A 15,804-nucleotide genomic window follows, 5' to 3' on the forward strand; every position below is an offset into this window, starting at 1 on the left:
GTGCCTGATTTGTTCCTGTGTGTCTAATGTAAGGAGTGTATTTTTAATGATAACTCTACGTTGGTCTGCAATGCGTTGTTCTGTCAAGTGTGCTAAATGTGGGTATTGTGTAATGAACGCGTGATATAGTTTACCTCTGTATGCTGTCCTGTCCGTTTCCATCTTCGTGATTATTATTATTATTATTATTATTAAACATGAGAACACTTGCTAAAGGTACCATGAATGAAAATTTATTTTAAAAAAAAACAAAAAGAAAGGTAAAAAGACACTCATCCGTGATGTAAATTGTCCATGCACTCATGTTCACAAGTAGACGGATGCTGCTAAACGTTGATATCTGTCTATCAGCAAAACTGACACCTGACATTTCTGAAACCTATTTACCCAGTTTTATTGTACCCATTCACAATCAAGGTTTTTTTCATTTGGAAAGGAAACCTTTTAGCACGTACAAATAATATTTCAATAGGAATATAAAAGTCTAAATAAAATTTTAACAATTATTATTTGTTAATAGCTGCAAGTTAAGTTTCCTAGTTCTCTAACCTTCGATGTCGTCCATTTAAAGGACACATAACGAAATACGTATTTATTGTCTTAAAAGAATCTCAAGTAAATTATAATCATATTTGAACGTAAAACAAATAGATTCTTGAGAGTAAAATTAAAGAGATAAGAACTGTAAAGTAACGAAACAAGCAAAAAATGTTGATAAATATCGTGAAAAAAATTGATCTTGCTATAAATTATATGGCTATTATTTAAATAATATACTGAAATTGTGAAGAGAAATAACACCAAAATCTACCCATTTATTATTATAACAATTTTAATGGGGAGATTTTGGTGTTATTTCTTCGAAGCTAAATAATATACGGTGGTGCATTAGAAACCATACATAGCTATTTCTGTAAATTAAAATAATTTTCAAAAAACGCTTTGGCACGTCAAATTGATCATGGATGGAAACAGTGTCTAAAATAAAACTTGCTCACTGATGTCTTTGTCTCGCATCGCTAACAGTGCAACCCTTAAAATCTTAAATGATGCATTGTTGGTAAAATCGCCCATCTCTGAATTCGGATATGTAATTATTTTGGTTTAGTTGTTTCATTTCCAGCGCATTCGACGTTGCAGGTACAAGTTTTCTCTTTTTTATACCACTTGTAACTGCATAATTTTGACGCACGATCGCATTAGCTTCTATTACATAGTGATCGGCCCAACATCCTTCCAATGACATAAACAACAGCGCACCCTCAACTTACTTTTCAAATATTTCGAAAATATCAAATCTAAAAAATTATAGTCTCACCAAATTCAGAGAAGGAAAGCCTTTCCAATGATGTCCTATCTTCCTTGTTGCGCAATTGCCAATGCTAAGGGTTTTGCTTCAGTACTAGGTATATGCCATACAAAAATTAAAAAGGAAGTATATAGGTACTTAATATTTACAAACATTTAAAAGAAAAAATCATCAATATCGACCTGTTCCTAAAACGTTTCAAGATTTTCAAAACCCTTACTGTTTTGATTATTAACAATCTCTTAAAAAAATGCCAGAATTTTTCCATGTATCTCTTCAAACTATAAAATAAATAACAGTAAGAAAATCAAAAAAAAACTTTTAAGTTCATTCACTACCACAATTGTAGCAAAGATAACGCAAAAAAATAAGCAGTTAGTGTAATTTTACTCAGTCACCAATAATCAACATATAGCCATATGTGATCAAAGAAACGTAAAACTGGTTCTAAGAAAACTGGAAACTTACCTTTTCTGAACACCACCACAGCACTACCACCAGAAATAAAATTATTTAAAATTAAAAAAAAGTATACGCAAAATCAAAACCCGTGCTCAGATAAATTTTAAAATACCACTCTGTCAAACGTTCAAGAATGAAGATACTATACAGGCGTTAAAGTTCTAATTAGTTGTGGTCATACGTACTTAAACCTGAGTTTTCGGACCTAATTACTTTTACCTTGTAATAAACCCTATTCATCTTCCAGAAATAATAGAAAGGATGTCATTACGATATTTCTCTTATTGTTTCTTTATGAAGTGCAATCTGTGTTATCGGTGTCTTTTCAAATTCTGTAAAGGCAATCGTCTAGTAGCCTCTTAAAAATATTTAATTTTAATAAACCAAGGATTTACAGAATTATCCGGGTGTGAATTATTCGGGAGCGAATTTTTCGAGTGCGAATGGTCCGGCTGCGAATTATCCGGGAGCGAAATGTCCGCACACGGCGTATATGATGTGTCGTATCGTACTGCAGATTGATTTCAAGGATCTTAAAAAGACATAGCCATTGTATTTGGAAAACAAAAATTGCCTCGATTTCCGGCTTAACCAGACGTTATACCGGAATATGCGATGGGAATGATCGCGATGTCGCATACAAACTTATATTTGCCCCTTTTTACGAATCCCGCCTAATAAAAGAGACCGTTGTGAAAAGAGCGGGCCATTTCCAGCAGACCAAATTTCCGAAGACGCCCGAAGTATAAATTGTCTTTACAATACAAATGTCAATGTCAATACATTGTTACAGAATTAAAAATAATAATCAATAATAATAATTTAGAATACATATGATCCCGTTGCACCGCTATTCAAGGGGTTGAAAAACACACCCCCGTATATTATCGCGAGAACGGCACATAGTATCACGACCAAATTTACGTGAGAGCTTGATAACAATTCTACAATTAATATTTAAAAAAAACATTCCCGTGCACGGCCGTCCAAGGGGTTGAAAAACTCACCCCCGTATATTATCTCGAGAACGGCACATAGTATCACGATGATATTTACGTGAGAGCTTGATAACAATTCCACAATTAATATTCAAGAAAAACACCCCTTTGCACGGCCGTCCAAGGCGTTGAAAAACTCACCCCCGTATATTATCTAGAGAACGGCACATAGTATCACGGCCAAATTTACAGTCCAGTCAAATTTACAAAGTCAAATGATGATTTGAGCTGGTTGTTGTGTTCACTTAACGAAACCAAGTGCTATGTAAAAAAAAATCCGCTGAATCCGAAAATCGTAGTCCCCCTGACCGGAAACTCCCGGAACATTTGTTATAAACAAAAAACGAAGAAAAACTGGCAAAATGCCGTTTCTACACTTGATCTCGTTGAGTGAAATGACAACAATATGTAGTTTAGACTACTTTTGGAGCTAATTGGTTGGAATAATACGAAAAATCGTAAATATAAAAGAACTTGAAACAATATTTATGAAAGGTTAGACAAAACGAAAACCGATGCAATGCGAGAAAAGTAAGTTACAGCAAATGGTATCCGGTACAGTACAAAACCCAACTAAAAACATACGATGGTCTATTGGCCCTAGTCGGGTGCCATATAGAAAAATTAAAAATCTTCCAGTTTTTTCCGAGTTACAATAAAACTTTCAATAATCTAGTGCCCAAATAAGGAAAAAGTCATAAAACCACACATTTCTGTTGCCACAAATAAGGTAAATATATAGATTTAGATCTCATGGCGCCTATGAACTGAATCTGAAATTACGTATAAAATGAGAAAATATTTTATAATAAACTAGCTGACCCGACGGACGTTGTCCTCTTTCCTAGCTATGCACTCCTAATCAATTTGAACTGGAATAAATAATAACAAAAAATTATTTCAAGAAATTCGCTGTGCCTAGCGCAGGTATCACCCGCCCCACCTGCGCATGCGCGATTCTGCCCTTTTATGTCTAAGAATATGTGTACCAAATTTGGTTCCAATCGGTTCAACCGTTTAGCCGGAAAAGAGATTTTGATACACTTGCCCCAAAATCTCCCCATCTCTCCCCAAAATAATAAAAAATAAACGCACTCACTTCTACGTTGCTTTTGGCGATCCAGGGCTAGAAATGTTGAAATTTATTTTTAAATTTGCGGGTATACCAAAAGCTTTGCGGGTATACCAAAAGCTTAATAAAACATGTCAAAACAGTTTTGTATGCACCTTTTAATTCTGAATAACTTTAAACTCTACAGTTTTTTCTGTAAAATGTACAGGAGGGCAGGATATTGCATAAAACTAATTTCCCATCTTAAATCCCTATTCCTACTTACCGTGCACCATCCGGTATGTTTGACTTGTATAGGATTACAAATTCTGCGACCTAAGTTGGTGCCATGTTTGTACGTCTGATTAGTACCATCTTGAAAAAACTAAAATTCAACTGAAAATAGAAATTAATTCCCTAGTGTTTCTGTATGACTATGTATACCACGTGTTTAGGCTATCAACATTCAACACTTACCAAAAATGGATATTAGGTATATTAAACTTTTAATACTCGTATAAAAGGCGTGATTGAAGTGAAATAACATCAACATTTCTCAAAAAACTCACTGAAATCTGGATAAACTTTCCGACCGAATTGACAGAACACAAATTAATTTTTTGGCGGATATATGCCGATCGATGTAGCTGTTAAAACAATTGCTGCCGCACCGTCAAACGCGCGATGTTTAAATAGTCGTTAAGTTTTCTCCAATTTTCCAATTTTCTGCGCGATTTTCTTAGTTTTTCTTGCCGTATTCTACACAGCATTAGAAAACTTTTAAAAAAAAGATGAATGAAATCGGTAAAGTCGTTCTAAAGTTATTGCGTGACCAGAAAAAACAGGGGTTCATTTTTATATATAGAGATAAATTGAAGGTCGCCTTTGTATCTCTGCTAATTATCTGTTATATTCCTTTAAATATTATTGGTACGTACCTTTTTGCCATGTTGTCTAATTGAGGATTATACTTTCATTGGGAGTATACATGTAACTTTTTATATTTTCCGCTGTTTTTTAAGCCTACTAAGTATACAGGGTGATTCCTATAGTACCTGCCACCGTTTGGGAGCGTGTAGGTGGTGCGTAGGGGAGTATTTTGATATAGGACACTTGGGGTCGGAAATCTAAAATAAGGGTGCCAGAGCCAAATGTACCTTCTGGAATTTCGCGCCTGTAGGTAGGCAACCCAACCGGCCGGCGGTGCACACAGAGCGATCTCAGGAGGCGATGTGTGGCTGACACTTGATCAGAATTTTGTTTAAACCCACGAAATCCCGTCTGCAACGACGCGTATCAAGTGAATAAACACTATGGCAATAGTATAATAATAGTTGGCTAGATGTAGGAAGTGCATTGAGAACAACGGTGGCCACGTTGAACGCTTGTAAACGTTGTTGCTTTTGACTGTCGTTTCCCTCCTTCCCTCCCATGTCGCTTCCTCGCGCTAACTCGCTCTGCATCGCTCCGCGCGAAACGTCGGTCGGTTGGGTTGCCTACATACAGGCGTGAAATTCCAGAAGATAAATTTGGTTCTGGCGCCCTTGTTTTAGATTTCCGACCCCAAGTGTCCTATATCAAAATACTCCCCTAGGCACCCCCTATACGCTCCCAAACGGTGGCAGGTACTATAGGAATCACCCTGTATATTTGCGGGACAATGTTGAAGGAATCTTTTCGATTTAATCACTTTCCTAGCTCCATTAATTAATAGAGGCGCCACTTTAAACACTTTTTATACATTCTGTGAAAATAAAACTCATTTTAGGACCGTAAATCAGAAACAGGTAAATTGACCAATAATGATCCGTAATGATAATAATAAATATGGATGAATTTATTGCGATGAATTTTTAATGAATGTAAAACATAAAAATAACAGTGAATGAACTCATAGGCATTAGGTAAATGTTATTTTTAAAAAAATTACAAACAATGTTAATATCTTTTAAATGCAATTAAAAAACAAAACCTTATTACATAATATTAATGCATCGCCGTCAAGTGATATAGTTCTTCGAGGATCTTGCCCTCTGTTTCTTTGTAGATCGACCAATTCTGGGATCAACGAATTGTAATAAAACTGAGATAACTTCTCCGCTATTTTAGTAGTCCAAAAATCGCCATCTCTACAAAAAAAATTAACGTATCTTTTCATAGAAAAGCCTGCGGATTATTATTATACCTCGATTTGTTATGCCGCCTGTGGTGTATACGATCGAGTTGCGATTTGTTATGTGAAGTTGCCCTTGTACTTGGTAGTAATAATTTTGGTATCGAAAAAAGTTCAGAAGTAAAAAAAAATGCAACATATCCCCTGAAAACACAACACATTTAAGCCCTTCAGCGTAACTTACATTTCAAATTTGAACGAAATATCTCAAAAACTGCAGGAAAATCTTCAAATTTTAACACCCTGTAAATCGGTGACGAAAGCATTTGTGGACTTATGTTTATATGAACTTTTAGTCATTAAATAAGCCCAGAAATATCCCCTTCCGTATTTACATACTATTTAGGAACCCCCTGTATAAAATCTATTTGATAAACCGACCGACCCTAAGCTAGGTGTGGTCATATTTCTGTGATATTGGGTATTTATTGCTTAGAATGAATACCTTTTTGAGTTTTTAGCTAAGAATTTATTGCATCTACAGTTAGAAATCATCGTTTCCATGTTTCATTAGTTATCATAATAAAGAAATTTAAAATTACGTCCTATAAACTACCCAAAATTGTGGGTATGATCCCAATACATTTGCCAGCAATTTTTATGGTAATTTGCATTGAAAGTTCATACCTTCCTTTACTGTTTCTAAAATTCCTTTCTATACCTGTCTTATATCCTGAAGAAAATGTGTGTCGATTTTCAAAGCGATCGGACGTTTCTACACAAAGTTATCGTGCACACGGACAGACGGACAGACGAACAGCAATACAAAATTATAAACGACCTCGAGGATCGTTAATAATTAATACAACCTAGTTATCGGTCCGCTTGATTTTTCATCACTTATACTGTTATAATCGCGACGAATTATTGCGTCAAGTTAACAACAATTTTAAATTCATTTTATACGCTTCGAAACCATTAACTACGCTCAATAAAATGTGTATATTAGTCAATTTCAGAGATGATGAGTACCTAATACAAGTAGTATACTTAAAGCGTCTCGTGACTGATAAGATGAATTTACTCCCGTGCAAAACGTTCAGTCATACCGAACGTTAAGGAGTGGTCTCTTCAAGAAATTGATCGGCTTCTGCTTTATTTGTTTCATAAGGCGTTATTGTATGGTTTGCTTGCTACTTTCGTCTTCTTGTATTTCTTCTGAATGTAACTATTTGCTTCCATCGCATGTCAAATAAAAATGGAACTCCTTGCCGTGCACATAATTGATTTTGATTTAAAAAAATGTTGTGCTGGAACTGGAAATCGTCTAAAGCAAATAGTTTAGATTTCTAATTCACGAAGTATTCATTTAAAATTAGCGTAGATTAAATTACAAGGAAAGTAACGGAAAATGAGCAAAAGTACAGCGTACTACGTAACAAATACGGTTTTCGTATAATACTCGAAAAGCTGTAACAATTCCTCAGTTCTAAGCCAATATAATTGGCCTGAAGACGAAACCATCGCTAGTACATACCTCCTACATGCGATAACAATCGTCTATATGGAAGCGTACGTTCCCTGCTGAAATTTTGATAATAAAACAATTATTTCGAGAACAATGCATCCGTGTATCGTACTCTCAATAGATTGATTTCGACTACCTCGACTAAAGACTTTGTTCCAGAGCCGTTGTTTGAATGCATTGAAATTGAAACACGATATTAGTTTTCGGTGGAAGCTTTATCTCTCCCACTCGTTCCACCTTGTTTTTTAGTTCACTTATCTTGCTGAAAGAGATTTCATATTCTGCTGTACATTAGTTTCCGATACTAAGCCTTCGCTTCATTATAAATTTTGCGCCACTATCTCGGTGGAAGTGAAAAATGTTTCCTCGGTTACCCTATTAATTTATCCGTATCTGGACACGCGCTTAAACAGTTTACTTTCGTCTTCCTTTAATTATTTGCTATGGTCTAAGAGCTAGTAGATAACCGAAAGGGTTTTCTATTCATAATCCTTCATGAAAGCTGCCCGACTTGTATCTGATAAACTTGCAAATTGATCCCTTTTTGAAGATTTACTGTCAATTTAATTAAATTGCGACGTGGCAAGTTTAAAATTTCGCCCTTGGGGAGGGGGTATGGTTATTAAATTTCGCAGCGTTTTATAGTCAAAGTTTAATTTTATGTTATTAATATGAGAGTCTATTGAACAGTTAATTTCGACTGCCTTTCAATAATGCAGCGACTGACAGCCATTTTTCATAACGTGGCAACTTTATTTTCTCATATAGGTAAGCGCCCGAGATGAAAATCAATATTAGTTCCGGTATTCGACTCGATTATAAAACACAAAGCAACATTTTTCGCTTTATTTAGATACAAAATTAAATAGACGACGACCGTACAATTAATTTCGATGAGTGCCCGTACCATGTTTACTTCCATTTCCTCTACATAATTATAAACGATGAAATAACTTTTTGTTTGTTTATGTAGCTTAATGAACTACATTGAAATAGAGTCAAAGCTATATACAAGTTTTCAATTCAAGCTAAATATCAAACAATTTTTAATGTTCCGGTTAATTATGGCAGACATTTTCAATTTGTTTGATCTGATGTCACTGCGGCTCGGTCAACTATGAACTCCATGTTTTTAAATTAAATGTTTCAGACACACGGTGCGACAATCAATAAGAAGCTCATTAAAAGTCCCTCGTTTTTTCACTTTCCCATTTTAAATTAGATGTTTTTCCTTGTTTTTTAGCACTCTTTGCACTGTGGGCAGTGAGCCATCCACCATGGAGATGGACAGTTAGGATTTTAAAAAATTATCAAAGTCCTCGTGTGAGATCGAGGGTACTTCAGCGCATTTTTGTGTGGCAGATCAATATTCTGTTAACCAGTTTTAACTTGATCAATAAGATCTTGTCAAAAGGTACCACATTTCTTCTGTCGGTACCTCTGTCGGTACCCACTTCTTACTTCCCCGTTCTTTTCTTTGGATTTCGCTAACAACCGCACTCATTTTTTGGGCACTTCTATAGCCCGAGCTTCTATTGGCGACACGAGAAACAGTGACCGCGATTCGAGCTTTAAGAAAATTTAAACCCCGTGATAAAATTCGAAGCAGAAGGTAACTTTTGGGTGCCCGAAGTCGACTACCCATCGAAGACGCGCGTCTTGAAAAAGGGGCCGATTTCTTCCTAAGAAAAAAAGAAATCTCCGTCACACAGGGGTTGTGCGCATTTACAGGGTATTTCTGACGACACCAGTTTGAAAGCAATCGGACTAAAACTGTAGAATTAAGATAGGAAAAAAACTGAAAAATCACCACGTTAGTAAACCACGCTCGGGACGGCGCGCGCCCAGATGTTGCCAACCCTACATCATGTAGCCCCGTCCCTAAAGTTGTTAATTATAGGTACTTATACGGATCCGTAGGTGCATGTACACTCCTCTTCTTTCTACAAGCGTTCTTCTACGGTACCTCATTTACTGCTAGGTAGCCAGACAACCAGTTTAAGTGAGATAAAGAGCTAACATTTTACAAATGAATTTGCAAAAATGATAGGCATCTTTGGCACGTATACGAATAAAATCTACAAAAGCTTCTTCGGAGTAGATGCACATTTTCTGAAGTAAATCCTTCAGTTTTAAAGCAAATGCTATACTTTTTATGAATTTTAAAAGAAGTGAAACATTTTTCTTTGGAGCAATCCCTTTTGCGTCTAGCATATATATTTCTCTTTTTTTTTCTTTTTTGATTAAAATGTGAAGTAAATGCTTTGATTTTCAAAACGCCACTAACCGCATCGGCTTATAACCATCCGCCCACAGGGGTGCCGTTTTTTAACGAAGGGGAGATTACCTACTTACCAAAAACGGGGAAACAAGGCCAACTAATAAGAGTTTCCTGTTCTGGTCTTGATCAGCTAAAGAAATAAAACACTTGATTGGGATACAACATAAACAATAGGTAATTGACGTCACAATTGAGGGTAATTTCGTAAATGATCTCAACAGGACACTGTAAAGATGTACATATTATAGATCTGCAATGTCAACATTTAAATTTAAACTCGAATTTTAATTAATTTTTAGTAAAAGGGGGATCAACACGTAGTCAGAGAAAGTATTAATATCAAAACAGGCTTCCGCAGAAAATAACGGAGATATAATCGTTAAATGAAAATCAAACAAAGGTATAGTAAGCCAAGGGGCATAACTAGGGAATGCAATCCCGCAGCAAAATCTTAATCCCGGTATTTGCTGGATTGTTAGATGTTAATCCCGCGGGATCCCGCAAAACTTTAAATAAATTTGCAAATAAGGAATTCTGTGCGGTTAACTTCTGTATTAAAATAAATCGCTAATTATCACAATATTTAACAAAAAAGTACCTTCGGCCTAACTTAGAACTCAAAAAAACCTCACCTGTAAAGCACAAAAAGGTGAACTTCTAAAGTGCCTCAAAAATCATAGTACATTTTTAACGAAAAAAGTTTAACAATTATTTTAAAAATAATTTCTCCGTTATGCGTTTCATTAGTTTCATTAACAAAGCAAACAGCGTCGTCCCCTTGGTCGACAAATTCCTCAGTCCCGCAAATCCCGCGGGATCCCGCTCCATTTATGTGCGGGATTAAAAATGCTGCGGGATCCCGGTATTTCGAGATCCCACGATCCCGGTATTGCATTCCCTAGTTACAGCCCTTTGAATTTTCTTTCGAAATTGGTTTCTAGTCTATAACTTTTGATTGAGAAGTCTGATCGAAAAAGTACGAATTGTTTTGGATTCTACGCACCAAAATTAATAAGAAAAAGTATTTTCCCGAGAAATTTTGGTGTAGTCGATTTTTGGTAAAAAAGGAAGGTTATACACTGCCTTTTTTTGAGCCCCGAAAAAAAAATTGTCTCAGATCGACCCGGGAAAAAATTTTTCTTATAGAATGTGGCCTGTAGAATCCATAATTTCAAACAGTTCCAAGATTGGGCTACTAGTTCAAAAGTTACAGCTAGGGAATGCAATCCCGCAGCAAAATCTCAATCCCGGTATTTGCAGGATTGTTAGATGTTCATCCCGCGGGATCCCGGTATTTGCGGGATCCCGCAAAACTTTAAATAAATTTGCAAATAAGCAATTATGTGCGGTTAACTTCTGTATTAAAATAAATCGCTAATTATCACAATATTTAACAAAACAGTTCCTTCAGCCCAACTTAGAACTCAAAAAAAAAAGGTGAACTTCTAAAGTGCCTCAAAAATCATAGTATATTTTTAACGAAAAAAGTTTAACAATTATTTAAAAATTAACACCTCAGTTATGCGTTTCATTAACAAAGGACACAGAGTGGTCCCCTTGATCGCCAAATTCCTTAGTCCCGCAAATCCCGCGGGATCCCGCTTCATTTATGTGCGGGATTAATTGACGACACTGATATAGTTTATATACTATGATAGCTAGAACATTTAAAGATTAAATATTAATCTCGCAAAAATGCTGCGGGATCCCGGTATTTCGGGATCCCGCGATCCCGGTATTGCATTCCCTAGGCATAACCATAGTTATTCCGATCCTCCTTAATAATCCAGTAAGAATAGATCAAAAAATGACAAACAGGGGAATTAAATAATGTATTACCAATTCCTTCTGGAATGTGTAGCAGAAGGTCTCCTGATCAACATATAATAAAGCCTTCCCGACTATACCCCTGTGTTAGAGGGGCGAGGGGGGAGACCGTGGCTTTGATGGACACATTTTATTTACAATTCGAAAACAGTACGCCATAGAAAACAATTCTTTGCATCTAAATAAAAGATCATTAAGTTTGCTACAACTTTGATTCTATAAACTTTCTTAAAAAAATCACAGTTTTTAAGTTTTTGAGTTACAGGAGATGTGGATGGAAGAATAGCCAGGTAGTGATTGGTGAGGATGTAGATCTCGTCGTTCTGCTAATTGCACTTACTCCCCCAAGCAAAACAATTTTTTTATCAAGCCTGAGATGAAGTTATTCTCAACCCCTATTCTTGAACGTGACTTCCGTGTGAGTGAGTGACGTCATGTCGAGCGATTTTCATAATTTCGTAGATTCTTGACACTTTGCGCCAATGTTTCCAATCTCCGGTGCTATTCAAAGTAGCCGTACCTGCCTTTTTTTTTCGTAAAATTAGGGGATGATACGAAATTTGGTGAGCGAGGGAGTCGCCGATGAAAAAGTCACACACTCGCCGATTCTCGAGCGGTTCAAGAATAGGGGTCTTCTACCACATAACTACAAGAACTCCCCTACAGTAGATCCATTCTCTTCATACACGCTTTTTCGGGGTGCGATACACCCAGCGCCATACATAGAAACTCAAAACGATTTTGTCCAGGAGGCAGCGACATTTGTTGTGCACTCATTTATACAAAGCTGATATTGTGCCATTTTATTGTTTTGATAGTACAAGTAAACAAATCGGTAGTCTACCGCGTCGGCGGTGTTGCCTAAATTTGCAACAATTTTCTAAGCATGTTAATAAATAATATGTACATGCCTCATTTCTACAAGAATGAAAGTTTGTACAGTAATTAGATATACCTAAAAATGAAGTATGGTAATAGTCTACCGAGCTGGAAGCGTTGCTATCACAAGTCTACCACCCACGCAAGATGCATAAAAAATTATCCGATTGAACTTATTTTATTTTTATTTGTTGGAAAAAGTGGATGTCATAAGAAACAAAAAAAAATGGTCTACCGATCGCGCGTAAATAGTTACTGTACGCGATATTTGTTTTCCATGCATTTTAATGAGCGCCCCCCCCCCCCCTCTGTGCCAATTCGTTAGAAAATTTTCATGGCTTAACATGATTTTGGTAATTGGAGTTATTGCCGAATTTTTGATAAAATAATGAAATCTAAAAACATAAGTTATTTTAAATTTCCTATAAAAAACAAACCTCGAATGACGGCAAGGAAAATTAATTGTGGAAATTCTGTTATTGCCGGGCTAGACGATGAAGAATTAAAATATAAAATCGTTTGGCTCTTTAATTCATGTGATATTTACAAAAGCGGCAATCGAAAGTAATTAAGAATCAATTCAGTTCCTTTGCGTTACTCAAAACAAGGTAACCAGGTTATTTTTTGTCGTTAAAATGACTGATACATTTTTTCAAGATTTAAATTACAAAGAAGATGGCCCTTCTACCTCGTACTGCAATCAAACGTTCAAAGAAACGAGAAGTATTCCAACCCCATTCAAACATTTTTTGCGAAAACTCCAATTCAACCACAAATTCGACTTTATGTACAGCAATTTTGAAAATGCCATCACCACAAAAATTACCTAGAAATAATATTACAAGTTGAAAACTTTGGGCAAAAACCTAAATACGAAAAACGTTCAAATTCATAGACTGAAAACTAAAACATCTCGCTTCTCAACAGGTTAGTCAATTAAATTTTTTGCGTAGTTATCAAATTACCGGGCTTTTTTTGTCAAAAAATCGTATGGAAACTGGTACTTTTGTTCACGATTTTCTATGAACAGTAGCATTAAATTTTGACACATAATGGGGAATGTCAATTAGATTATTCAGTTATGAGTTATCGTGCACACGGACAGACGAACAGGCAGACGGACAGACACACAGCAATACAAAATTATAAACAATCTCTTAATAATAAGAAATACAACTGAAAATGAACTAATTCGTATATCATTAGATAAAAAAAAGTCTTCTTTCGATTGGTGTCATTACAAACCCGCTAAGACCTAAATTATCTTGGGGAGCAACGATCTGCAAAGAACCTTTTTCCCATGTTTATTTCCTATGTTCGTTTTTGAAATATTTTTATTTTATGCCCGTGTATATAATAATTTAGAGGTACTTTTAGCAGAGCAGTGCAGCGGCTGCTCTCGGAAAATTTTTAGATATACTTAATTACTGTACAAACTTTCATTCTTGTAGAAATGAGGCATGTACATATTATTTATTAACATGCTTAGAACATTGTTGTAAATTTAGGCAACACCGCCGACGCGGTAGACTACCGTTTTGTTTAGTTGTACTATCAAAACAATAAAATGGCACAATATCAGCTTTGTAGAAATGAGTGCACAAAAAATGTCGCTGCCTCCTGGACTGATTTTTCTTAAAATCCTTAGTTTTAGAGAAACATTTCAAAAAAGGTTGATTTTATCCCACGTAAGGGATGGTTTTAGGGTGACGGGCTCAACGCCTCGACGCTGGGGTTTCAGAGGGTGTTTAGACCCTTATAACAAAGTACCTTGCCAAATTTCAGCTTGTCTCTAATTTGTTGAACGTTACCCATATAAAACGATGGATAGGCCCTGTGCTATTACAAGTGATTTCAACGATTCCTTTCAATTATATACTTGACTTGGTTATAAAAAGTCAAAAGTATAACAGTAATAAGGCAATATAGTACTTTAATGGTAAGAATTTCATCTTTCCGAAAATTGGCACAGTAAAACTCGTGTTTTTTCGCAGTCGATACCCCCGAGGGGCACAACCATAGTTATTTCGGGTTTGAACTATGGTGTAGTATGGATATTTCTAGTCAGACATACCAATTCTTACAGACTGAAGGCATAATTCTGCAGTTCGGTGTTGTTCTTTGTCACCATATTGACAATTGGTCCAGGATCTAGTGTTTGCCGGTAATTCGTTACTTTTTGCACTTCACTCCTTACGCTGATGCATTTTCATAAAAAGAGGTATGATTTTATTGAAAAGACTTCACATGTCAAGAGCGCGTACATTACGTACGGTTAGCTTCCACCCCTTGTCGCACTCTTTCCATGTTCACTTTTCCAAGGTTCATACATTTGTGGAGTTCCTGGTTTCAAAGATCCTTGAAATGCTAATCAGCAATTTCATAACGATGTTCCGTATCCACAGAAAAAGCAATCGTGTTCAAATTTTGTGTTCCTTAAATATAGATGCAGGTTTTGGTGTGTGCACTGCAAGAGAAAATATACAACTTGGTCCATACGTTTGGTCTCCTTTCAAAACACACCAGAAAGGAAATATACTAGAGAAAGCAAACAGGGCCCCGAACCAAACAGGCGTAAACTCCAATTCAATGCGAAAACTGAGAAATAGCAACCTGTTTAGTAACAAAGCCCGCCTATAGACAATAGAGTTTTACTAGCTTGTTGCCCTAAGTGGCATTTAAAGCAGATATTACAGACTCTTGACTCTGAATCGCATCGCAAAACTGAAGTCGAAAGTTATTTAATCAACACTAAAAGTCAAAAATTCGCAGAGCGGAGTTTAATTAAACATGTTTTGGGGCGTTTTAAAATGTAACGTAGTAATTAAGAGGAAATCCATTAAAGCAAGGGGTAAATATTATGTAATGCCATGAAAAAACAGTTACATACGCGAAAATGAATTAAAATACATAAACTCGAAAGGGAAAATATTACCCGCGCACACTCACACGCATTTAACGCCAAAATTAAGCTTTAAATTCCGGAAACTTTGCTATTGTATTTAGTCGGAATGGCGAAAAACATTTTCCCCAAATTATAGAGACTTACTTTTTCTGGGAGGAGGACTTCCGAGCGCGAATTGCAGAAGAACTAACACAACTAAAAACGCAAACACCTGAGCGTCACGGATCATTGTAACGATATTCACAAACGCATAATTCCGCTCAAAAAGGATCACACGCGCACAACCACTTTTCCACTCGAAAAGGCGAGCTGCATAAATATTGTACTTTAGTGCAATGCGGTCATATTTAACTAGCCGATAAAAGCTTCCAGCTCAGTCGATGCATTCTCGTCCATGGACCATAAAACAGTCGCGCGTCCTAAAACGTCATTGCGAAAAAAAGTGGAAAGC

At 36.1% G+C, this 15,804-nt stretch overlaps 1 protein-coding gene across 1 annotated transcript in view; it reads right to left on the minus strand.

Moving 5' to 3' along the window:
* Positions 1-15,582, minus strand: part of LOC116179437 — a 16,257-nt gene extending 675 nt beyond the window's left edge. Inside the window, exon 1 of the mRNA XM_031499229.1 lies at positions 15,498-15,582. Within this exon, the coding sequence (XP_031355089.1) occupies positions 15,498-15,582 (85 nt within the window). The remainder of the gene's footprint in view (positions 1-15,497) is intronic.
* Between the last annotated feature and the right edge of the window lie 222 nt (positions 15,583-15,804).

Source organism: Photinus pyralis, unplaced genomic scaffold (genome assembly GCF_008802855.1).
Source record: "Photinus pyralis isolate 1611_PpyrPB1 unplaced genomic scaffold, Ppyr1.3 Ppyr1.4_LG8, whole genome shotgun sequence".
NCBI lineage: Eukaryota > Metazoa > Arthropoda > Insecta > Coleoptera > Lampyridae > Photinus > Photinus pyralis.